The sequence below is a fragment of the Sycon ciliatum genome, chromosome 1, assembly GCF_964019385.1.
Source record: "Sycon ciliatum chromosome 1, ocSycCili1.1, whole genome shotgun sequence".
Lineage (NCBI taxonomy): Eukaryota > Metazoa > Porifera > Calcarea > Leucosolenida > Sycettidae > Sycon > Sycon ciliatum.
Window position 1 is genome coordinate 82,001,630 of NC_088643.1, and position 25,789 is coordinate 82,027,418.

Below are 25,789 nucleotides of genomic sequence, written 5' to 3' on the forward strand. Positions count from 1 at the left end.
TACCGGTAGAGCAACCAATGTACACGTATATTGTTGAACAGCACATGCCATGCGGCCTCAAGTTGCACATGCCGGCATATGCTAGCATAATTCCATGCATGACTCTCGACTTACTGGAATCCGTTTGACTTTGCAAGTTTTGATACAAGTAACGACGAGGTAGTCCATGGTAGCAACCAGGTACTTTCCAGATGCACACGCCTGGGCAGTTGAGTGCAACGTACTCATGATGTCAAATCCTGGCGACTTTTAAATCAAGCGCCTGTAGGACATACAGCGCAGCTAAGCCCTCCACATTAGGAGGCACTTCTGTTCGCATACATATCACTATCTTCCACCTTGGACTGCCCATGATCTACCACCTCTACGTTGTCCAAATCTTCCTGACTGTCAGCTTCTCGGGCCACCTCCTCAGACCCACTAGCAGCTTTGATCTCTGGCTGCTCCTGCCTTGCAGCATGATCTTTGGGAACAGACACAGCTTCAGGTACAGACTTCACTGGTGGTGGGCGAGCAAATTCCGACAGTTGGGTTCGTGCAATACATATGGTCTTTCGAGCTGTCTGCTTCGTTTCCTGGGGCCACAGAGCAGTAGTAGCGCAACCAGAGAATACTAGGCCGTAAACACTACGTTGAAATCGGCCAGCACGAGCACCAGCAAACAAAACTCCAGCAGCACCAGAGAGTGCGACTATTCCCAGCCTATGCTGCAGGTCTGGACTAGACTGTACGTGAGTGACTACGTTACTTGCACGACGGTAAACACTGCACACCCGATCGCTGCATCGCCAGATGATTTCCCTGGTCCGGCTGATGCCAATGTCCAATTTACTGGGCTCGGAGACAAGTGTGGGCCTTGCTTGCGCATGAGGAACATCATAGATACTGAGCTGAGAGATTTTTGTCCGAGAAGACTGCTTGTCTTTGTTGTCAGCCATTCTGCACAGATCAAGCACACAGAATTGTTTCGAAAGACTGATGCTTCAACCAGTAGAAGACGTAATTCTCTCCGAAAACTCAAACTAAAAGATATTCTTCTTCGTCGCTTGATCCGGGATATCCAGGTGTTGAGTTTGGTGGTAGAACGAACATAATTTTTCAAGTCTGGATTTTTGCGTCATGCAAGATCGGTGCATCTCCGTCGTTTCCAAGGATACGAGTACGTAATGATGTTACTTTCGCCATTTTTTGTGTTGTTTTGCGCATGCATGTGCAAGAATCGATCGAGAATTTTAATCTCATTTTTCCGCGGGAGATTCGGTTGATTTTTTCCCGATCCGCGACATGCAGAATGCATGCTCAACTCGAAAAAGATCGAGGACGTCAAATCATCATGATCATCGCACTTCACAGCTACAGGTTCATGCATGCATTCATGCATGGCCCAGTTTCAAGCAAAATTTTGAATCACTTCACACACAACACATGCACCTTTATTTTACAGACTCGAGACGGAGTTGAGTGTTTGTGGACATCGAAGCTAGCTTGGCATTGGCTTGTGGAAATATTTACTGCATTGGATAAAAACGCTTTGCAAATCCCCTTTATCCTGTGAAGAGAGTATCTACCCATGCACCACATATGTGTCGTGGGCAGCATCGCTCACATCGAGGCGTAAAAGTTTGAAGAAAGAGCAATGGCTTGTCTTATTCACTATTTGGCTGATATTTCCCAACCACCACTTGTGCTGGAGAACCCCTGCAGGTACGTTGCTTCTTTTTGGCTTTAAAATACAACAAAAGCTTTGGGAACTACTATCCCCAAGCCCAGTGGAAGGTTGTCACCCGGAAATTCAACTTAGGTTTCTAAATCAATTATTTCAGTTCAATTTATGAAGATGTACGTGCAATGTGGCCATCCACGTGTGACGATACGCACGCATACTAGTAGTTGATGTGTGCTGATACCAGGTATAAGTAATGTGATGTTCAGTAAGAAGTCTAGCGTAACTCCCCTGTAGCCTTGTCACAATCATAGTAAATCCCAGCGCACACAGCCACACTAACTCCTTGGCTACACAAATTGTCAGTCTTTCAGTCTGACTGAAAATTAATACTTTTGTGTAGCCAAGGACTTAGTGTGGCTGTGTGCGCTGAGACTTACTACCATATGTACGTACGTACAGGTTGGACCTTGTAGTGGAACTACTACTAGACTATGCAGCGAACTAGTCCTCACGCTCTGGCATGCGCAATCAACCACAACACCAGTTCTCGGTTAGAAAAGGTTTGTAAAAAGAGAGATAGAATGTATGATCTGAACACTTCCAAGCAGGCAGTAGACTGACTCCCCTATCTCAGAGATAAGACCGGAAAAACTAACAGGGAACTCCTCGCGTGACTCGGAGATCGTCAGCAAGCAGCGGGAGCGAGGATGAAAGCAAAGACAGCCAGGTAGGGATACAGAAGCCATGCAGCGTGGCAGGTGAACAATGGACACAGCAGTCCATGGTGAAACAAGACACCTAAAGGATAGAGTGAATTACGTGCACAGCATGAACGGGTCATGACTCATCTATGTCTGGAATGACAGCATAAGGCAACAACACTTCTGGGAGAGCCAGACAACAAGAATACTAACACCACTCATCAGAATAGAAGTACTAGCAGAAAGACTATAATAAGTATTGGCAGGACTATTGTTACTATAACAAGTCGGTTACAGTTCCTCTTCACCCCATCACCTGGTAACAATAGGGACTGTCGTCCAAACCGAGCTAGGTTGTGTAGCGACTCGGTGGTCGTATGCTGGTGCGGCTGCGCAGGCCATAACGGGGCACATCACTAGTACTATCACCTGCGTCAGCCTCGATCCACCAGACAGGTCCGCCGTCGTCACTATCGTTGTCATCATCGACGTCTGGGTGCAGCTCTGCGTCGGCGTCGGCGTCGGCTTCCTCAGGAACACCACTCTTCAACAGGTCAATGTTGACGGTCTTCTCCTTCATGCCTGTTGCACCGTGCTTATGAGAGATCACAACGGTGGAGGGCGACACAATCCGCTTCACGGTCCATCCTGTCTGGAACGGCGGAAGGCGCTTCTGACGGCGACTTGGATGTCGATACAGTACATGGTCGCCCACGCAGTAGGGGTTGGCACGGCATGGAGACTCCAAGAAGTCGGCGCTGGCTAGCTCAGACTCTACCAAGTCCCTTACAACGGCCGTGCGATCAGCCAGCTTCGTCACCCATTCGCTCAGGAGGCAATCATCATTAGCTGTCTCAACAACAAGATGCCGTGGCCGCCAGCCAATCATCGCTTCGGTGGGGGACAGTCGCGTGGCGTGGTGAGGCCGGTTTCGGTAGAAGAACAGGAGCACGTCAAGATCCTGCTGCCAGTCAGACGTCGTGCTTAGCACCTTGCGAATGAGGCCTAGCAGCGACCGGTTCATACGCTCGGCGGCGCCTTGAGACTCAGGATGTCGTACGGCTCCTGTTCGTACACGAACCCCCATAACTTTGAACAGCGACTCCACGATGGCGTTCCGGAATTCTGTTCCATTGTCCGTCCTGACGACATCGGGGGCTCCCCAGCGTACGCACATTGAGGTGAATGCTGCGGCAACGGAGGCGGCGTCGTGACGACGAAGTGGACAGATCTCGGCCCACTTCGTGAATGTGTCTATGCAGACCAAGACGCAATGGTACTGTCCGCTGCTGTTCTCGCCAAGCTCCAGCGTGTCTAGGACGAGCTCACTCCAGGGTCGGCCAGGAATATCAGGGCGTGTAGGTGACGCCTGTCCGCTTCCAGACGGGTTCGCGGCTCGGCACTGCTCACAATCGGCGATGTACTTGCGACACACACGGGCCATGTCCTTGAAGAAACAACGAGCTCGAATCATCTGGTAGGTCGCCTCCCAGGCAGCATGTCCGGAATTGTGATGGGCAATGGCTACAACTTCGCCGACCAGCACGTCGGGAACTACCGGCACTTCGACCTGTCCATCCAGGGTTAGCTTGACACTCCGGAAGAGTACTCGGTCTCGGACGACTAGCTCTCTTGCCACCTTGCTGTAGGATGAGGGCACGAGCAGCTGGTTCTCTAGGCAGTGGATCACCGACTGGATCTCCTCATCACTCGCCTGACCCTCGACTATCCTTGCGCGCAGCACTGGGCTAACAACGTGGGCCTCGCCAACAGCCGCACTCACGGAGACGCTACCCTTTCCCTCTTGCTCCTTGAAGTACTTGATCCAGGTACGCGGTACCCTTGTCAGCGCATCGGCGGGGTTTTGATCTGTCGGCACCCACTCGACAGACACACTCAGGCCGGCTGTTGCCACTATGTCAGCAGCGATCTGCAAACGGCGCTGCACCAGCACGTGGTTGAGACCCTTTGTTCTGATGCGCCGGATGTTACCCAAAGTATCGCGCAGCCAGCTGGCCACCGTCTTCGAGTCGGTTACAAGGCGGACGCGTCTCGCACCCCATGATACTGCTAACGAAAGGCCGTTGAGCGCTGCATCCAGTTCCGTGACGTTGATGTGACGCTTGTCATGTGATTTCCTCAGCCAAGCCTTGTCCTCGATGACGCCGCTGCCATCCTTGACCACTACGCCTAAGGCAACATCGGATGCATCGGTGTACACGACGAGCTCTGGATCACTGGTCGATGGTGTCACTGACCAGACACCTTTGGCTGGATCCCCATCACCTGCTAGCCGGGCCATCACCTCTTCGCCAAACTTAAGCACTTGCTCCGACACGAGGTGATCCCACGGCGTGTCACCTCCGACTAGACGCTTCAGGAAACTGGTAGCAGGTCGTAGCCACCCGCAGACAGGCACATGGCTGGTAAGGCGTCCACACCAGCTGAACAAATCCCGCTTTGTCGCTGGTCGCTGGAGATCAAGGCTGATGCCGTCGCGTCGAGTCCAGCGTGTGTCACCTCCTTCGCCCGTGCTGAGCTGCAGCCCAAGGACCCGAGCGGAAGCCAACGGCTCGGCGGGCTTTGTCGGCAGGCCGTACTCGAGCAGCCTAGCAGCAACCGCCGGGACGTTGTTGCGCGGAACTCGGATATCGTCGACATAGTTGTCGGCCATCGGGAAGCCCTGAAGTATCCACTGGATGACTATGTCCATGAATTTCGGTGCGATGTTGAGTCCGAAACCCATTCTAGTCATAACGTATCTTTTCCCTTGCCATAGCACAGTCTGATAGCGGACGAGCTCAGGTTCGACACGGATCTGCAAGTACGCTTTCCGAACATCCAGGAGGCAGAAGTCGCTTGCATCGCCGTCCTGCCGCCATTTTCGCAACGTGTCTTCACACACCGGGGCATCCTGGCCTGGTTGTGACGTGAGCTGGGCGTTCAGAAAGCGGTAGTCTAAGCAGGGACGCACCGGAGTTGTAGCCTTGTGCCCCTGCACCTGAGCGAGAAGAGGGAGCACCGCCGCTGGTTCGCCATGGACATCTGGATCGTGTCGTACCAGCCATCCTTCATCAATCCACTTCTTAACTTCAGCGCAAAACTGCTCTTCCTGTTTGGATGACAGCTTCTTCCTGGAGTACTCTCCAATGTTCGGACCAATGCGGTGGCAGGGCTCGACACCATCTTGCCAATACCACTTCAGGCTCCAGTGGCCTTGCTCCGCGTGCCACCTCACTTCGCCGTCATTCACCCGCAATATGACGTCCTTACCATCGCGGATCACGTTGACATGTGGAGATGGGTGCGAATCCTTACTTGGCTCCGTGGTACACGCGGCTGCTGGCGTCGTACCGAACGTCACGGCACTCAAGGAGTTGTCCTCCCCGTAGCGAAGCTGTACGCCACCATTACCGACCACGACGTCATTGCCCACCAGGATGTTAGCCGATACAGCAGTCAAATCTCGCACTACCACCGCTGTCACTACGGTTACTGGTAGCAGCACTGGGCCATCCAGTCTGCGCAGTTGAAGTTGCACTGTGCCGCATACGTCAAGCGACTTCCCATCCAGTGCAATCAGATTCTCAGAGTACGCACTGTCAGAATCGAAGTTTCCTATTCGCTCTGCAGTTTTCTTATCGATCAGCGTACGCGTTGAACCGGTGTCCAATACTGATCGCAGACGGTGCCACTCGTCAGAATGATGACTCACACTGTTCTTGCGTGCCTCCACGAAGACCCGCGGTAGGCCGCCGCGCTGCGCTGTCACCGTGCACAGACAGGGATCGCTGGGGTCCCACTCGCCTTTGGGAAGTCGGGGTTGCTGCTCCGTAACGCCAGCAGCAGGACGCTTCTTCGAGTCCAGCCACGCTTTCCTGTCAGGACAATCGGGTTTCGTGTGACCAGGCTTGTCACAAAAGTAGCATGTCACCTGATTCCCCTTGTAAGAGTTCAAGGGCGTCTTGGCTGACTTCGAGCTGCGCTTGGGGCAGTTGCGACGAATGTGGCCAGCCTCGTGGCAGTAGTAGCAGGTCACGGTCCCGCGATCAGTCGCACTTGATCTGGCAGGGCGATCACTTGGGCCAGCAGCGGCAGAAACGTCCTCGGAAACAGCACCACACGCTTCTGCAGCCGTTCGCAGTGCGCGTACCTGCTCAACGCACTCGCTGATTTTCAGCGTCTTGCCAGCCATGGACATCCGCACGGAGCGAGCGAACTCTGCACCCAGGCCAGCGATGAACTGCTCGATCACCACTGAGTCAGTGTCGCTACCGGCTGCGTGGCCAGACAGCGCGAGCAGCCGCTGGAGGTCTGCAACGTACGCATCTACGGACTCGTCGACCTTGAGCTTCCTGTTTACGAACTTGCCATACGCCTGCGAAGGCGTAACTGCAAAGGCGGACGATAGCTTGGCCTTTACTTCATCTACTTTCTTTTTGTCCGCATCCGCCATCCTCGAAAAGACCAGGAACGCATCTCCATCGAGAAACAATGGGATATACTTCGTCTTCTTGGCGTCATCATCCCATCCAGAGATATCGGCCAGTGCCAGAAACTTCAGCCACCACGTACCGAAATCTTCACCTCTTCCACGGAATGCGCGCAGATAGTTATCTGCCTTCAGCGACATCACGGACTGCGAATACGCTCACTAGTAGTACCGACTACCGACCGCACACAGGCACCAGTGCAGCCACAGCCCCCCAGTCCCGGGTTTCGGCACCACGCTGTAGTGGAACTACTACTAGACTATGCAGCGAACTAGTCCTCACGCTCTGGCATGCGCAATCAACCACAACACCAGTTCTCGGTTAGAAAAGGTTTGTAAAAAGAGAGATAGAATGTATGATCTGAACACTTCCAAGCAGGCAGTAGACTGACTCCCCTATCTCAGAGATAAGACCGGAAAAACTAACAGGGAACTCCTCGCGTGACTCGGAGATCGTCAGCAAGCAGCGGGAGCGAGGATGAAAGCAAAGACAGCCAGGTAGGGATACAGAAGCCATGCAGCGTGGCAGGTGAACAATGGACACAGCAGTCCATGGTGAAACAAGACACCTAAAGGATAGAGTGAATTACGTGCACAGCATGAACGGGTCATGACTCATCTATGTCTGGAATGACAGCATAAGGCAACAACACTTCTGGGAGAGCCAGACAACAAGAATACTAACACCACTCATCAGAATAGAAGTACTAGCAGAAAGACTATAATAAGTATTGGCAGGACTATTGTTACTATAACAAGTCGGTTACAGTTCCTCTTCAACCTCACTATAACGTAATCTCTGGGGAATGACGAGTTTTGTGTTATAGTGAATTAGTAGTAGTAGTAGTAGTATTTATTATTTTACTAGGGCAATCCCCACAGACTGTGAGTCTTTTTACAGGGTACCCTAGGAATTGGAATATGTATGTCAAAATGGCACTATTTGCTTACTCACTGATTACAACTGAGCCGGTACTGATCCCTCTGATCGATTTTAGGAAGTGTGTGTATGTTCTAGTGCGTCTACTGCATGTGTTGATTGCAGCAGCAATGGTATGCATCCCGATCAGTGATAAAATGGACACCGTCCGATGACCTAGTAAAGAAACATGAAGTTCCCATTGGCAATTCTGCTGAAGCATTAGACCCATTTTGTACCACTTTGTAGTAGATTGTTCTCCGCAGCTCTGCTCAAACAATATGCATGTGATCTCATTTGGCATTGGGGCTGATCGGGAGTGACACACCACCGGTGCCTCCAAGAGTATGCAACTACCGGTGGGTAGTTGTCCTGTCTCGTTTTAAGAATCACATCATTCTGCATGATGTAGCCAGCTTTGTGCAGACATTCGAGATTCGAGGTCGACTGCACGCAATTTGATTTTCTGTGCAGTCAAGTGGATAGCGAAAAATGGCATCGCTCTGGAAATGAGTGGTGACGATTTTTGCGGGGTTGCACACTCTGGAAAGTTATGTACTCTTGGTGCATGATGGGCTACCGTTCTTGTACCTGGTGGGCTCTGACCCTTACACTACCTTTTGATTTTGTATCTAACTGTGGGTTGAATGTTGATACGCGTTATGACAGGTTCAGCCACTGTATGTCACCAAGGTAGTGTGTCTTGTGTGGGCCAGCGCCACCAAAACCCGTCTGCTGCGCTGACCGTGGTATCGCACTATCCAGCTTGATCTTCACCAACTAGTATTGATGGTTTAACTCTGTGCCTGCTTGCTGCATGCTGATGGTCACTTCCCTCTAGTATTAACATGTATGTGTATGTGCTTTCTGTCTTCCTGTCTTCTTTAGGCAAAGTCCAACAAGTGCTCAGCTTTCTTGCTGGCCGGACCACCTTCTACTGTTTGTTGCGGGTGGATCTGTCCCTGAGGAGGGCATTTCTCTGTCTTTAGTCTGCGGGAGCACGTCACACCATGTTGGCACGCTGTCTGCAGATAACTTAGTTCTCCACTCAAGCTGTGGACCATCGCCTGATGATGTCACTGATTTGCGGCTGACAGCATCTGTTGTTTCACCTGATGGTGTGTGTGCTACTGGCGCTGACGGTTATGATTTGCATAGCGCTACGGGGAACGTTGACAATAGGAACAGCCCCTCTTCCCCCTGCACTGTATCCCATAGTGCTGCGGCGGACCTGAATCACCTGTTTGTACCCCGCAAAGATGCCAACAGCGCTAGTGTTGCCAGTAGTGGTTCCGCTTCTCCATCTACTGCTGCCTTGAGTAGTCGCCATGCATCGCCTGCTGCCTCACCACAACGTCAGGCTTTGGATAGTTTGAGGTGCAGTGCTGAAACGTCACCAAGTGCTGCCATTGTAAGAAGGGCGAGTGGAAGCAGTGACACTCCTTCCAACTGCAGCCCAGCCAGGCCTAGTGATGGTGAGGGATCGAACCATCATGCTTCAGAGCTACCCGGTCAGGATAAGAGCTCTCTGTCACCTAGCAACCATAGCGACAAGAGTGCCGATGGTGACAAGAGTGCCGATGGTGACAAGAGTGCCGATGGTGACAAGAGTGGCGATGGTGACAAGAGTAGGGACTGTGTTGCTACTTCTACTTCCAATTCACCTAGGATATCAGCATGCGACGATGCACAGAGTGCAAGTCCGCTCGGCACATTACAGCCGAGTAATGATGGCACGGGTGCTTGCACTGCAAGTCCCCTCGGTGCATTACAGCAGAGTACTGATGACACAGGCACTGGCATTGCGGATACTTGCATGGCTGACATGGCGTCCCGATCCACGGGAAGTCAAGATGCTGGCTACGGCACTGAGCGCTCACCATCTATAGTGCTGACGCCGTCCGTCCGTGCTATGCCACCTTCCCCACCTGTGTCTAGCACGCTTAGTGCACAGATAGCATTGCCTGCACCTGCAGTGGAAACACCTGGCTCATCCATTCTGCCACCTGTGTTCGATGACTACGACAGTGATGATAGCGAGTTGCCCTGGCCGAAATCCAGTCCTCTCGACCTGGAATCACTGACTGGTGAAGCAGCTGCAACTGCGCTACCCAGTTGCACTGATAGTAATGATCTCTTGCCGCCTGGACCGAGTGCTGCTGCTGTTGAGGAGGCTAGCTCTGCCCCTGTGAGCAAGAATGGTTCACCTGACACCTCTGCCAGCGTGTGCACGCTTCTACAGCCCCTCTCTAGCACAGACAAGCTTGATGCAACTCCCGTCAGGCGAACCAGCCTAACAGTAGAGTCAGCATTCAACGGGGCCGATGAACCAGCGCCTATAACACCTGTCGAGAAAAGTGCACATGTAGATGAGAATGGTGATCAGACGCAGTCCACTAGCAGCAAAACGAACAGCTTACTAACGACCCCGATCCCGGACGATTGGACTGAGAGTGCAAGTACAACGCCTGTCACGGCAACTTCTAGTGGACGTGGGCGAAAGCGTAGCAAAGGTGCCCGACGCTCGAATGCCAAGCGACCAAGAAAGCTTGGCAATGATTTGTCGCCAAGTAGAGCTGAGTCTGACAAGCCGACAGGTAGGAGTTCTTCCCATTTCCTACTGCCTGTACGTTCTAAATTCTAACCCTCTATTTGAGAAACGTCTAAACTCTCGAGATGGAGCTTTTGTACAGTATTGTGACCCTGGCAATTCAAGCGAATATTCCTGATGTTTGGATTGAAATGTTTACATGTTATGTTTCTGGGAATGGGTATTTCGTTATGTTTCTGATCGCATGTAGTGGTCATAATCAAATTGTGTCTTTCTTGTTGTTCATGTTTCCGCCTAGTCATGACGGGCCGCTGGGGTCATGCCGCGTGTCTACTTGACGACAGCAGTGTGTTGGTGCTGGGTGGAGAGGGCACGTACAAGCGTATGGCCAAGGACTCATTACTGCGCGTTACAGTAGGGGAAAGCAGTAAGTTGGCTATAGCATACTCGACAGTCTGAAGTCATATCAGTTGTAAAACATCTTCAGGGCAATCTATTAAAGATGAATATTTGATGGTGTGTGTATCATGTTTGTGTGTACTCTATGCTAGTTTTCTGGTTGGGAAATTGATTGTTTGGTCCCCTGACCTGCTTCATGCTTTGAAACTCCATGTGTCCGCCAGGCAATGCCAGCTACTCAGAGGTGGTCTGCGAAGACACATCATGTCCGGAACGGCGCACGGGTCACTCGGCTGTACTGGATCCAGACAACAAAATGCTCTACATGTACGGTGGCTCCAAGGGCAAGAAGTGGTTCAGTGATGTGCAGGCATTGGACCTGACTACTTGGCAATGGCAGAAGTTAGAGGTCAGTTCCTTGGCAGGTGCTGTCTACCAGTATTGCATGCTTTTTTTCTTACTCGGCACGCTTTCTTCTTACCCAGCGCGTTTTATTCTCACTGCAGTACTTCTTACTGCAGTGCTCGGCACGGTTTCTTTTTCACACTTTCTTTCCGCACGGACCTGAAATTGCAGCGCGGTTACCTCTGATTAAAGGAATCTGTGTTTAATACTGGGTTTGTGCAAAGTACCCGTGGCTGGTGAATCGCACGGCATGGGGTTGGGGAATCGAGAATTAGGCAATGTGCGGCTTACATTCAATACTAGTAGTGTCTGCGTGCATTCCCACTTCCTCTTCGTTTCGCGTATGTTTACATGTAACGGTTACCTTGTGCCTCTGGGTGTTGGATTCTGTTCTGGCTCATCTTGGTAAATATGGGTGGTTTGCTGCTCTCTTTCTGCTAACAGATGAAGGGCGTCGCGCCGCAGCGTGCGTACCACACATGCTCGTTCTTTCGGCAGGAGGGCCTCGTTTTTGGTGGCATTTTCCCGGAACCTGATCCCGAACCAGATGGCAGCTCCAACGACTTGTTCATTTTCAGCCTGAGTGAGTGTTGTACTACTGTGCAGTGTTATGTACTTGCTTTGGCCAGCAGCTGTATCTGCATCACGTTGTGGTGCTGTACTCTCATGTCGTGGTGCTTGCTTAGCTCACTGTCAAGTTCACATGGAGCGACACAGTGTATGCCTGGTCATGGGTGTTGTGTACCCGGTCCTTGGGGAACTGGAGCCCCCGCTCAACACGTTGATTCAGGCTTCGACTCCATGCGTGCAATAGTAATACTTCCCTTCAGCCTGTTGTGGCTGGTCCGCTATGCTGGGATGTAATTTCCAACATCATGCACTCTTCGTAACAAAAGCACGGCTGAGTCCCTTTTAGAAACAATTCATTTGTGAAAACATGAGTACGGGCAGGTGGCTTGGCTACTACATTCCAGCATGCTTTTTCTTGTTATTGTTGGTGGTGGTGGTGGTGGTGGTGGTGGTGTCGTGTTCCTTGTACAGGTGAGCAGAACTGGTACAAGCCTGTGGTGACTGGTGATTTACCTTGCCCTCGTTCCGGGTATGTTTTAAGTTAAATTCTCGCCATGAAGTTTAGGACCGTGGTTGGTCAGCAATTATCTTTGTATTGCCCTCATGTCACCAAGCTGCACTTCCCTGTGAAACCCTCCCAACCACTTGCTCTGTGGGTTTGAGGAGGTTGGGGGTGGGGGTGCAAAGCTTCTGGTATGGGGAAAAATAACATGATGATTGTGCAATGACCAGTGGTCTGTGATCAGTGGAAACTGTTTTGGCCCAACTTTTGGGTGAAACAGTTACTTGAGACTTCAGGCAAACAGTACAAGGTAATATCATGCTGCTTTCTTGCTAAAGCACCTGAACTGTGAGGACAAGACATGTTGAAACTTCCATGCATGGTGCATTGTGTTGATATTTCCATGCATGGTGCATATGTGTGTGTGTGCGTGCGCATGTGCACGTGTGTTTCTTCTGTACATAGGCACTCTGCAGCTCGCCTTGGTCATCATCTGTATATCCTGGGAGGCTGGGACTATCCGAGTTTCTTTGATGACTTATTCGTTCTTGACCTCGGTAAGCGTGTATGCCACAACAGAATAACAGGTTTTTATCAGAGAGGTTAAGCTGCACGTTATTTCTGACGTGACGCGCAATTTCACGTCAAGTTTGGCGTACAACTCCACATTTCTGCAGGTCACTTGCGTTGTTTTCCAACGCGCGAGCCAAATAACGCGAGCTGAACTTTCGCGTCACGTCAAAAATAACGTGCATGTTAACCTCTCTAATGTCAGAAGAGATCAGATCTCTATTTTGCAGACGAATAGTTTGGCGTACAACTCCACATTTCTGCAGGTCACTTGCGTTGTTTTCCAACGCGCGAGCCAAATAACGCGAGCTGAACATTCGCGTCACGTCAAAAATAACGTGCATGTTAACCTCTCTAATGTCAGAAGAGATCAGATCTCTATTTTGCAGACGAATGGTTTTCACTGATTTTCCAACCTCGAACTTCGCTCTCAGATATACTAAGTCTTGTACAGTAAAACCTGGTTTAAGCGACCACCCCACCTTGCAAGCAAAAGCGGTCGTTAAAGCCAGGTGGTCTTTAGAACCAGGCCCCACACATCCGTGGTATATCGGATTATGCATACATGTGCATGATTGCACTTCCATGTACTCATATTGACAGGTGTGGAGCGTAGAATACTCTCGTGCAGGCAAAGCACACCTCACTGGAGTGCATGCAGCGCATTCTGCACTGTCACTTGTCACTTCAGTTGACTGCATCCACTTGCTTCAGAGCACACTTCAACCCTGTTGCAGTCAACTCTGCGAGCCAAGATGGCACTTTTGGTTAGTTTTGGTCGCTGTGTGCAGGTCCAATATGGCACTTGGTACACAAAAAGTCGGCCACTGGTCGCGCAAGGCAGGTGGTCACTGTATCCGGTGCAGTTTCTGTATAGAACTGTCCGTTCATGGAAAACCGGTCGTACAGAGCAGGTGGTCGCTAAAGACAGAGGTGGCTTACACCAGGTTTTACTGTACTCTCAAGAGTAACAAGGATTGTATGTGATGGTGTAGCAAGGACCTTTGTATGATTATTTTGACACACGAAAATCCGGTGGAACAAAAAGGTGATTTAAAAATGTCTCTACTCACGAGTTTCATGCTGAAAAGCAATCATCAGGAGACTGGGGCTATAGTCGGGGTCTTATTCACTATAGGTGTATATATGATTATTTTGAAGTTGTCATGTCGTACCAGCACGTTTTGCATGGACTTGTCAGCTTCGTCTGGTTGCTTTCTGGGGCAGTTTAGCGATGTCAGGATAAAACGCTTGTTTGGTGCTGTACCCAAAGAAAAGGTTTGTGTGCTCCATGCTTACTCATATCCAGAGAATGTTTCCAGCATTGGAAGGACATTGGAAATCATTATGCCAAGCGCTCCTTTCCCAAATTATCTTTGGGGATCAGGGCCATAACTGTCGCTTGGCAGTTGGACACTGCCTGCCACATCTTTTTCCCAGATCAAGCTGGAACCAGATTCCCTAGTGTTACGACCTATAGAGGCGTACATGTGCAGGTGGTCATGGTTGGCTAACACCCACTCTCTTCACATTGGCACAGTGTTCCCACTGCGCTTAGAGATGTTGTCATAAATTAAATAAATAAATCATGCTAATTTTCTCGTTCTTTCTGCCTGTGCTACTGGTGTGCAGAACTGATGGATTTCAAGACGGCATCACCAGCTGGGTTAGGTCCTTGTGCACGCACATGGCATACAACGGTGGTGTTGCCTGACCATCGCCTTCTGGTCTACGGCGGTTACAGTGGCGACATAGCGCTGAGCGATGCGTTCATTCTCGACACAGGTGAGTGACACGGACATGCTGCTTGCTGTGTGCAAGTGCAATCAGTCGTGCTGGCTCTGGTCTCCCACCTTGTTGGCTCCCCTATTGTGTTCAGTTGATGTGACTAGAATTTTAGGGGGGGGGGGGGGGCACAAACATGCCGACAAATGCTTACAATGGTCTTAAGTTAACTCTTAACTCTGCGAACCATTTCTTTCTCTTTTTCAAGGGTTGTCTATCCCAGTAGAGTGGCAAACGACAAAGACTTCGTCATGGGTCTGATTTGATTTTGCTTATGTAGCTTTTTTCACAATCGATACCATGAAATGAGATCATTGTCAGGGTATGCGTACTCCACTACACCCAAATCCTTCATAATGTTTGGAATTCAATTTCAATGGATTGATAGTGCTTCACGTAGCTGTTACCGTATTTTCCGGGGTATAAGCCGCACTTTTTTTCGCTAAAAATCGGACCAAAATCGCCCCTGCGGCTTATACACCGAATATGCTTGCGCGAATGAATACTAGCATACATCAGTATGCATGCTGACGTCATGTGACATGTCATTCGACTCAGCTTCGCGCCTGTGTTGCTATCCCGGCACTTTTACTGCATCAGTGGCATCCAGACTGAAGATAGTGCAGATGACATGGAGTGATCTGTAGTCAACACAGCAATACACCAACACCTCTGCAGTAACCTGTGGTGCACTAACACTTCATAATCATTATTTCTGATCTAACATGGTATTTAGCTCCATAACCATAATAAATTTGTAGAAAGGCCATTTGTCAATGAGTGTGAAATATTTTGGTTTGTGGGTGCGGCTTATACTCCGAATACCAACTTTTAGTCAATATTTTGCTTCAAAAAGGGGGGGTGCGGCTTATACCCCGGTGCGGCTTATACCCCGGAAAATACGGTACTTCACATAACCAATCATCAACTTTGCAGTGTTGCACCTGTCTTTTACTAGTATCTTAGTGATGTGTTCATCTCCTTGCCTTGATTTTGTTCCTGCAAATATCACAGCAAGCATGCAGTGGAGTGCAGTAAAGTCTGAATCGCCCCTTCTCGCACTGCCAGCGAGGGTTGGTCACACAATGACGTCGACACCGGAGGCAGAAGACGGAACATCCAAGCTCCTGGTGTGTGGAGGAGGTGACAACGATGGGAAGTTCTTCTCAGATTTGGTTGTGCTGCGGAGCGACGGCATATAGCAGCCTCTGCACTAGCAAACAGTCAGGTATTTATAACTGTCTTTTTTAGCCTTGCTTGGCATTGTGCACAGATCTAGGGCAGCGCCAGCCTTGTTCTTCTGGTTTGATTTTGCTTGAAAAGAAGAAAATTGCCCAGTTACTAGCCAGTCCGCTGTGTACTACCATAGTTTTTACTGAATTTAGTGAGTTGTGTTTTATTGAGCTGGGGTCTTTTCTACTCCTACTACTGCCACTACTACTCCACTCCTTCACTCTCTTTTTTAACGAATCAACGCCTGCCATCATGTACAGTGACCACTTTGATGTCAACCTTTTGAAAAATAGTGCACTCTGTGTCAAGTTTATCAAATGCTTAGTGATGTCTATCTTTTCACTTCAGCAACATTATCTCAGCGCTTGTACCACGCCGTCAAGAGTTTGTAACCAAGAGTATGCGACTGTGATTATGGGCCAATGCGTGGTGCGCTGCCTTTACTACATAACTTGTCTACATCACACCCTGTACCCGTGCACTCAGACCCACAGTCTCTCGTTCCATTCAACCGTTTTTGCTTGATTCCTTGAAGTACCAAAGTGATCTCTGAACGTTGGGTCCGTGAACTTCAGTAAGGTTTACTTCAAACCACAGGGAAAGTGTGATATGTGACTTTTCCACAGTTCACGAAATTTAATGTAGCTGCATGGTGCAATGAAGGCAGCAAGTCGCCCATGTGGCCCAAAGAAAAGAGATCACAGTTGCCTACTCTTACTGGCCTGTCCCCACGGGATAACCCAATTCTGCAGACGCACAATTTTCCGCGTAACTAGCTTTCATCCGCATTTTTGAGAAAGTTTGCATAAAACCCGCGTTATCCATGGGAATGTGCAAGAAAATAGTACACGATGGTGAAAATGTGCTACGAAGTCGTGCGCACTCATGAGTGTGTACAACAAACTGGTATACTGTAAGGCAAGAAATATTCGGCGCGTATTTATTTTCGGCCTGGTCATGTTTGGCCGAAAATTTGTTGCGCCCGAATTTTTGTTTTGCAAGGTTCAGTGTGACAGTGTATACAGACGGCAGCAGTACAGGTGAGCATTTGATGTGGTCGAAATGGGTTTTAGCCCTGGGAGGCCGAAATTTGAATGGGCCGAAAAATTGTACTTGAGAAATGTGCTTGGATCCCTACAAAAACTGGAGCCATGTGGATCCAGTTTTTGAATTTTTGAAATTGTTGCTATGCTGTGACGTAGCACTTTCAAGCCCTATTCAATACTTCTTTATTTTTTTATTGGAGTGCAGTACACTCAGCAAGGTGATATAGCCCAGACTAGCCCTTGACGGATTATGCTGGCATAATTTCTGGCATAATCTTAGGATTTTGTCTAAAAATTATGCCCTAGCATAAAAGGACTTTTGAGACCAGACGGTCGGCATAACCTTACGATGCTGGCTGAAGATTTTAATTCTCCAGGCATATTTGGGTATGTTACAGGAAATAGCCTAGTGAATGTTACCCCTTATAAGCCGTGCAGTGAAGGTGCCAGAGTCGTTGTAACGTTGCAAAGTGCGACAAGAGTGCAATGTACAGTATAGCACCATCATTGGCATAATTCCAGCGTGATGTAGCATAATCACTGGCATAATGGAAAGCATAATTCAGCAATTTACCGAGCATAATCCGCCAAGGGCTGTTTGTACTGAGTTCCCCATACCATGTACCATTAGATTGGACTGCAACCGTATAGCACCCGATCATTGGCATAATTCCAGCATAAAGTAGCATACTGGTAATCACTGGCATAATTTGAGCATAATGGAAAGCATAATTCAGCAATTTACCGAGCATAATCCGCCATGGGCTAGCCCAGACAATCTATTCGGGATTGGTCAGTATTGCAGGCATGGACCATGGTCGTGTGGGGTGTCGAACAGTGCATCCCTGATCCCATGGCCCAGCATACTCACATGCATTACCTTCCATATTTGGCAATGCGCAATGGGCTTATTATAAGTGGCTTTGTACATACACACATACAATCCTGTGTAATTTACCGGTGTACCAGCCTCATCATGCCTACAGTCTACTTTGCGTATAACGACACTCGGCGGGGCATCAGAAAAGTGTCCATAATAAGCTATTCGCGAAGTGTCCTTGTCCTTATACCCGAAGTCTCATTGTATGGACAGTATTACAGTTAAATGGGACTTTGCTCTGGGCATGGACATTCTGTCGTTATTCGCGAAGTGTCGTTATATCCGCAGTCGTTATATCCGCAGTCGTTATCAGCGAAGTAAGTTGACTGTATAGGTTAGTGCATGGCAGGGAGGGCCTTATGGAGACTTGTTAGCGCCCGACAGGTTAGCCTGAGGGTGAGAGGGCCATAGCAAGCCATAAGGCCCTCCCTGCCATGCACTAACTATTTTGGAACGAGGTTACATGTATCATCTCACTTGGATTATGCTTCTGTACCCTTATATTGGGTAGTTCTGTGGTTTGTGTGTGTAGAGAGAATTGGTGTGGTATGATCACGAGAATTTTCAAAGTTTTCTGGTAACTCAGCACCACTGAGGACTACTAAAAGGAGACATGATAGAACTTGCAAATTGCAAAATGCTGGGCTCTTATTGCGAGCTTCATTCTTAATCCTAGCTTGGAGCTACATCAGTACAGTACTGTACATGTATTAGTGCTTCGAGAGCACCTTTTCGATACCTATTGAATTTGATCTTCCTGTTTTTATAGGGTTCCGCCAGCTGTTGACAAAGGAAACTCGTACAGATAAAAGCGTGTAGGAGGAAACACCGTACACACTTCTGAAAGGCGTATATTTTAGTAGTACACCGTATACGTTATGCAGAGTTCAGATCATTATCTGCACCGTACTACACCGTACTATAATGCGTGCCGGAAGTTGTGCGCACCACATTCAGCGGGCTGAGTAGTAAAATTACGATTGAGCGGGCTTTAACTCTGATACGGCCCTTGGCGGAAACGTCACTGATTGGTCGTCTCCTGGACAACGATACAGACCTCGTTCTAAAACTAACTTATTACCGGTATTAATAATTACATGTGTATAGTCATGCGTAGAAGAGGTTTTTAGTCATGCATAACTAAAAAAAATACATCAAGGGTGGACCTTGCATGCATGCACCATCCTCCTGGTTTTTGAAGGACTTGAGATGGTATGGTATGGTATGGTATGGTATTGTATGGTATGGTATTGATTTATTTGAATTCGGTATCTCAACAGTACATTGTACAACTTGGGAAGATCCGATAGATACATAAACATAAAAGTGGAGTAGGTGCTACAGCTGATCATTTTATCGCAGGTTGTGGGACTAAACTAATACCAGTATGCAAGTACACAAGAAATAAAAGCTGAATAAATACGACTGCATGACATTGGAGAAAAGCACCAATTAGAGCAAAACAAAGCGACACATCACTCATTGAAAACATTTTCAAAAAGGAGCTGTTTTAACCGGGTACATTTATAGATGCTCTTGCGAGTACATAATAATAATACACTGTAATAATAATAATAGCGTTGGGATGTAGGAGCCAATGCTTTTAAAAAAATTGTTTGCTTCATCATTCTAATCAATGCTGGTTTGAAAAAAAGATGTTTGTCAGGCTTGTGCCTGCATGCTCCAAACGAACATGAAAAAAGAATTGCACCACCCGGGAGTCGAACCCGGCTCTCTAGATTGGGAATCTGGAATGCTAACCGCTACACCAGTGGTGCTCACATTAGCAGCTAGCGAACTGGTCAGCTAGGAGCTGCACTAGCCGGATAGCCACTGCCTCTAGCACACTGCAAATTGTGCACAGTCAGTCATATTCAAACATCTCTGCCGGTGCTTTTACTTGAATCGCTCCATGTACCAATGTACATGTATCCTGAAATTACACGCTCGCACTACGCCGTGAAGTCACATCAACCTAGGATGTGCGATGCAAGTATACAGAGTCACAATGCTCTTGTGCAGCAGCCTGATAAGTACATGCACATTTTGTATCCAGGCGTCAGCAACCAACGCCAATGCCCTGGAGAGCATGCGACCCTGCATCATTGCACACTTTCCTGCTATACAATCATCTTTCCAAAAAATATATGAAAAACATACAGTAGTAAAGTAATGATGAGATGATGGGTATGCCATGGATCGCAATTTCAATTAGAATAGCGGAATGATACCATGATACCAAGCTTTCAGAATTAAAACGGTTAGGAGGAACGTTGGACATGACCAATAATAATACATACCGGAACAGTCTTGCAGACTGCAATGCAGATTCTCAAGCGAAAAAAAAGAGAAAAAGAAGAAGAAGCGCATGGCCATTGGTGACCTAAAACAGCAAGTACACCCTACCCTATGAAGCTCTGGAGGAGGGCGGTGATCATGGTGATAGCACGATGCAGAAAAGAGGAGTGCATATAAAGTACTACCAAACATAAACTCACCAAAGAATGGCGAACGCCATATAAAGTACAATCGAATCGATGATACGAAAATGCGAATTCTAAAACAAGACAGCACCGGCGGAAGCATATCGTACCAGCCAAAAAAATACTGAAAGCCAGCAGCCAGAGTGATTTCGAGCACTTACTACGCCATGGAATTTAAGTCCAGCGACAGTTTTAAAATTTGCAGGCATTCCATAAGTTCCCGTTTAGCATTTGTGTCATCCAGGTACTTAATCCTCTGCAAGATCTTGTCACCCCACCGCGTTGTGAAAGAACACCGCACGGCATTCTCCTTGAATATATTGCAAGTAGTGAGGTCCCAGTTGCGCTGTATAAAGATCTCCGCAAGCTGGGAGAACTTGACCTACATGCAGAAGACAAAACACAGTTGGGGAACAAGGATGAGGAAGGTGAATGAGAGATGAAGTAAAATCCATACCCGATCATTTCCAATGTTGTTGTTTTTTTGGGCCGATGGCCAAAGTTGCACGCAAAGTCTATGGTGCATCAAACTACAGTGCTGCCCAATCAAATCCATTCGTGTGAGTCAAGTACGCGCGGGGCCGGTGCAGCCATAGCCCTGGGAACACTGGGCTGTGAAGTGGTGCAGGGCGCAAACTTGACTCATGTGATCGGATTTCATTGAGCAGCACTGTATGCACGTGCAAACACCTTTCCCATAAGGTTCTGATTGTACACGTTTCCCATAATTGTTATTGAAAGAAATTGCATAACACAGCATATATACCCACCAGTGAGTCGTAGCACCTAGGAGAACTGTAACGCTGAACGATGTGGATTTCATTCGCGGGCTGTTCGTTCCAGTACCCCTGGCCAACGTATACAGACTAGCATAATATGTCACCGTCTGTCCAGGCCAAGCTTGGGGTAAGCAGGTCAATTCCGCGATCGCAAGTGCGCATCGACCACAGACTACATACAAGTCCCAAATTCGGGGTCAGAACGCACATTGTTTCCAGTGCTATGATCTCGTGCCGTCCCAAATTCGGGGTCAGAACGCACATTGTTTACGGTACTAGAATCTCGTGCCGTCCCAAATTCGGGGTCAAAACGCACATTGTTTCCGGTACAATGATCTCGTGCCGTCCCAAATTCGGGGTCAGAACGCATATTGTTTACGGTACAATGATCTCGTGCCGTCCCAAATTCAGGGTCAGAACGCACATTGTTTCCGGTGCTATGATCTCGTGCCGTCCCAAATTCGGGGTCAGAACGCACATTGTTTCCGGTACTATGATCTCGTGCCGTCCCAAATTCGGGGTCAGAACGCAACATTGTTTCCGGTACTATGATCTCGTGCAGTCCCAAATTCGGGGTCAGAACGCACATTGTTTCCGGTACTATGATCTCATGCAGTCCCAAATTCGGGGTCAGAACGCACATTGTTTCCGGTGCTATGATCTCGTGCCGTCCCAAATTCGGGGTCAGAACGCACATTGTTTCCGGTACTATGATCTCGTGCCGTCTCCCTAGAGGCCACGACTTCATGGCACTGCACACTTAGCACAACGTGTGCATGTAAACAGTAGAGCAGATCTTTTTCTTCTTCTTCTTCTTCTTTTTACGTCCATTGTGCATACGTCCAGTGGAGATGAATTGCACTACAATGGTACATGTAGTCATCAACAAGGAAATAAGATCCTCCAAATGCAGGTTCAACCTGGCCATTTACTTATCGGATCGATCGCGGTGGAACTCAACATGATATGTTTATTTCAATGTACAGGCAAAGCGTCACTCTAATTCAAAGATATACATGTATGCCCTTTAGCGTTAGTACAATAGCATGGCATTTAGCAGTAGCACTTACCATGTTCGGGGAGGCAAAATGCCCCCCCCCCCCCCCCTAAAACGTAGACCACTGAAGGCAGGCAAATGACCATGCTAGACGATGGGGCAATCCAAGTACATTTGGACTGAAAATGTACTATTCTGAAATGGAATGAGTTTGCCATCACCGTTCTCTGTTGCTCATGACCCATTTGTTTGTTGTTCTATTGTACATATTTGTTTGCGCCCCAACAGCCCTGTGACCATAGCACAAGAAGCACCTTTGATACAATACAGGTGCCAACTGTAGAAGAACATACAGATAGGATCTTAAAGTATTCAATATCACGGCAAACATGGCACCTGACAATATCACTTTGTTGTGTGCACCCAATTCTTACCTTGGTTGCAAAGATTCCCAGCTTGATACTGGTTGCGTCGAGAAAGGGCAAAACCTCCTCCTGGAAGCGTTCATTGTTTTCTCCGATGATCGTTAGGGTCTCTTCAGATTCAGACAGCTCCAGTGTGATATCATCCACGTGGAAAAGAGTACGGGCTGCAGGTTTAGGTGAGGCTTCTGTAAATGCTGCATCCACGGCACTTATTTCACTCAGCGGAATAACTGGCATTGATGCGGTCTTGGTCTCTAGAGGTTTCACGGTTCTCTTCTTCAATGACTGCTGTCGACTCAAGGGCTGAGGAAGGCTCGGGTCCATGTGAGATCTTCTGCGGCCCTGTGTCCTAGTAAGAGGTAGAGGAGGAGCCACGTCACTTTCGCCCTTTTCAGATTGCCTTCGATTTGATGGTGGCAGCGGAGGGGGTTCACTGACAGGCTCAAGCTGCTCAGATTGCCTTCGGCTTGCAGGAAGAGGAGGGGGCGCATCATCCCCTGGTGCCGGTACGCCATTCCCGTCGGAAGAGTAATCCTTTGGGATTGGGGCTGGCGGCTTTGTTTCTTTCTTTTTTGTTGGTATTGCAGGTCTGGGAACACCAGCTGAATTGGTCAGGTTGACAGATTTATCCAGAGGGCCAGATGGGTGTGTTGGTGTAGGCAGGTCTTGCGAAGACGGCGGTAGCTTTGGTGCCCTTTCCAGGGAAGCCGGCCTTGCAGATTTTTCCACTGAAGACGATTTTGTTGAAGATGTTTTTTCTATTGAAGATGGTTTTGTTGGTTTTTCTACTGAAGATGGTTTTGTTGAAGGTGTTTTTTCTACTGAAGGTGCTTTTGTCGAAGATGGTTTCGGTGGAGCTGTTGCATTGTCTGGTAAAGTGAATTGCTTCAGCGGAGCAGTTGGTCTATCAATTGCTGCTGCTCGTTGTAACATAGGTGGCCTATCTTGTGAAAATGTCTGCTTGAAGACGCTGCCAAGCTGGAGAACATAAGAAACCGGACAAGCAAGAGATAGATATACATGTATAAGGTGGGGGGGGGGGGGGGAGGAAAGAGGAGCAAGAGAGACAAACAAAGTAGAAGTCCATGTCATGAAGAGCAGGTGACAGTGCTAGTGCACTCTATGGCTAGTTGAAAAGAGCAGGACATTGCCTGTGGTACACAGCATTGACACTTCAGATGTGGGCTTGACATAATCATCATCATAATTATGTCACAATCCTGGTATTAAGTGGATAAATTACGAGTTTCTGGTTCTACGTGGATCACTTTTATTCCCAATCGAACGCTGTCCCGTACTGATGCGTACACCAGTCACCTAGTACCTGGTCACTGTGCCAGTGTAGTGCACGGTGCAGGCGACAACCCACAGTACCTGTGACTCGAGTGCAATGACACTGCATCCTATAAAGAGTCCACAACCCCCTGAATGGACTCATGGTCCGCAAAGACTTCACCATGCACTGCATACACATCTTTGAGTCTGAAGGGTCCATTCAGGGACAGGGGTTATGGTCCATGTACAGAGCATGTACCATGCACTGCCACAGTGACCACGTGACTGGTGAACGCATCAGTATGGGACTGCGTATGTAACCACACTCGATTGGGGGTAGAGGCCAAACACTATATCACAGCCTCCTCGGACCAAGACGATTCGACTCAGCGGGTTTCACGTGACGTTCATCCGTGCTTCCACAAGGACAAAGTGGCACATTCCAGTGGCATTTTCCATTCAAATCCCTATCTAGTAGGGTGGAATCTCCCAGTTTCGGGGGAAGTGCACGAGTTTCATTGGGAATGTAGGACCGCAGTAGCGTCTCAGCTTCCTCGGACCAAGACCATCCGACTCAGAACCCCGGACACTACAAGTAGCGACATTTTGATTGCTGTGCTTCCAGGTATAGGTCATCCCTCGTTAATACATAATCTCTGGGACTTGACAAATGTTATGTATTAACGGGGTTTATGTACTAAACGAAAGTGTACATAACTTGCTTGCGTACCAGAATTTTTCACTTTTTCACTTTTCTGAGTGTTTCTTGCTACCTTGACCAGGGAGGGAGATATTCTTGATTCCCTCGATATAACAAAAATTATGTTCTAACAGTCACAGTCAGCGAAGATTCTACAGTTTACATGATACATGCCCAGCCGCTAGCTGTGCCAGTACAGTCACTCGGGAAAAAACAGAGCTTTGTCGGTTTGTCATGTGCGCTCTGATTTCTGAGCTGATTGCCTCCACAAGTAGAAACTAGAACACGATGTGCCTCCACTGGGAGGCCAAAAGACCAACAAATTATGTACTATTGAGGTAGGTGGCATGCGGGTACGGAGAGATGTTATGTACTAACAGGGTTTATGTACTAACGAATTATATACGAACCGACAAAATTTGTATGGAAGTGATCACGTTTCGTCCGGGACTTGAGATTTCTTATGTACTAACGGGGTTTATGTACTAACCGGACTCATATTAACGGGGGACGACCTGTACTAGTGCATAGGATCACGCATGAATGCCGACAAGGAGCTTGGCTTGTTATCAATATGTTCAAAAATCTGCATTGGGATAACCAACTTCCAGCTGCACTATCTACCAGATCCCCACCAGAACTACCAGCGTATGAGTATGTTAGGACTGTCTAAAAAGTAATGGGCATTGCAAGATATAAGCACTAACCATTTTTGATCTATCCTTGGCATCTAGTATTCCTGTCTTCAAGCCTACAATGGGGAGAGGCAGACACGTGCCAACTTTCTGCAGCAGCTCTCTATCCCTGAAGGAGAATCCGAATAGTCGACCTCGCCGTGTCTCAAATGTCAGCACGTGTGGATGATCAGGAAACTCCTTGATTTTCACCTCCTTTACATCCAATGTCAATATCATGCCTGCCAGGACAGACATCGTTCCATCCTTGAAGTAGGCAATCTCGAATCCACCCACTTGACTTTTGCGCAACACGAAGAATCTCGGTTGCCAAGTTGTGAGGTCGTCTGACCACATGCACTCGTCGCGAACGACGAGGTCTTTGGTTACCTCACCAGCAAGGATGGCTGCCATTGCTGGGACCGCGTATCCACCACAATCCGGAAAGAGACCGAGTCGCTCTGATTATAAACTGCAGGGCTGTACTGTATTCTATGTTCAAATCCAATTTCCGATGACATCCATGCCTTTCGCCTCAGAGGATATCTAAGACATCCAAGCGAACGTCTACCGCGCCGTCACAGTATGCTTACCACAAACGTCGAAGGAAACAATCATGAAACCAGAATGCTTTCTTGTAAGGAAGAATGAAATCTCCTCAGCTCAACAACCCTGCATAGGCGTCCTTCAGTCAAAGGAAAAGGATGATGATGACTGCTGAGTGAAGACTGAAAAAT

At 48.4% G+C, this 25,789-nt stretch overlaps 3 protein-coding genes and 1 non-coding gene across 4 annotated transcripts; 1 reads left to right on the top strand and 3 right to left on the bottom strand.

Annotated features, from left to right (window-relative positions):
• Positions 1–296: 296 nt before the first annotated feature.
• Positions 297–938, bottom strand: LOC135808149 (MICOS complex subunit MIC27-like). Its single transcript, XM_065321296.1, has one exon. The coding sequence runs from the start codon at positions 936–938 to the stop codon at positions 297–299; it is 642 nt and encodes a 213-aa protein (XP_065177368.1).
• A 486-nt stretch (positions 939–1,424) lies between these two features.
• LOC135805857 (sialidase-like) lies at positions 1,425–16,192 on the top strand. The gene is made up of 9 exons (XM_065319976.1): positions 1,425–1,704; positions 8,667–10,375; positions 10,628–10,756; positions 10,953–11,137; positions 11,578–11,716; positions 12,175–12,232; positions 12,671–12,762; positions 14,408–14,560; positions 15,575–16,192. The coding sequence occupies exons 1-9, from the start codon at positions 1,637–1,639 to the stop codon at positions 15,760–15,762; spliced, it is 2,721 nt and encodes a 906-aa protein (XP_065176048.1). The 5' UTR covers positions 1,425–1,636; the 3' UTR covers positions 15,763–16,192.
• Positions 16,193–19,425: 3,233 nt separating this feature from the next.
• On the bottom strand, positions 19,426–19,497 carry Trnag-ccc (transfer RNA glycine (anticodon CCC)). The gene has a single exon. It is a non-coding gene; the product is annotated as a tRNA-Gly (tRNA).
• Positions 19,498–19,843: 346 nt separating this feature from the next.
• LOC135805858 (uncharacterized) lies at positions 19,844–25,789 on the bottom strand. The gene is made up of 3 exons (XM_065319977.1): positions 25,086–25,789; positions 22,413–23,381; positions 19,844–20,584 (listed from the first exon to the last, which is right to left on the bottom strand). The coding sequence occupies exons 1-3, from the start codon at positions 25,464–25,466 to the stop codon at positions 20,363–20,365; spliced, it is 1,572 nt and encodes a 523-aa protein (XP_065176049.1). The 5' UTR covers positions 25,467–25,789; the 3' UTR covers positions 19,844–20,362.

Excerpts from the sequence above, each read along its gene's own strand:
- LOC135808149 (XM_065321296.1), bottom strand. The coding sequence starts at position 938 with ATGGCTGACAACAAAGACAAGCAGTCTTCTCGGACAAAAATCTCTCAG.
- LOC135805857 (XM_065319976.1), top strand. The coding sequence starts at position 1,637 with ATGGCTTGTCTTATTCACTATTTGGCTGATATTTCCCAACCACCACTT. Across the intron at positions 10,757-10,952 it reads CGTTACAGTAGGGGAAAGCA|GCAATGCCAGCTACTCAGAG; the intron begins GTAAGTTGGCTA and ends TGTGTCCGCCAG. Across the intron at positions 14,561-15,574 it reads TGCGTTCATTCTCGACACAG|CAAGCATGCAGTGGAGTGCA; the intron begins GTGAGTGACACG and ends CAAATATCACAG.
- LOC135805858 (XM_065319977.1), bottom strand. The coding sequence starts at position 25,466 with ATGGCAGCCATCCTTGCTGGTGAGGTAACCAAAGACCTCGTCGTTCGC. Across the intron at positions 23,382-25,085 it reads CCAAGGATAGATCAAAAATG|CTTGGCAGCGTCTTCAAGCA; the intron begins GTTAGTGCTTAT and ends TATGTTCTCCAG. Across the intron at positions 20,585-22,412 it reads TGGGAATCTTTGCAACCAAG|GTCAAGTTCTCCCAGCTTGC; the intron begins GTAAGAATTGGG and ends TTCTGCATGTAG.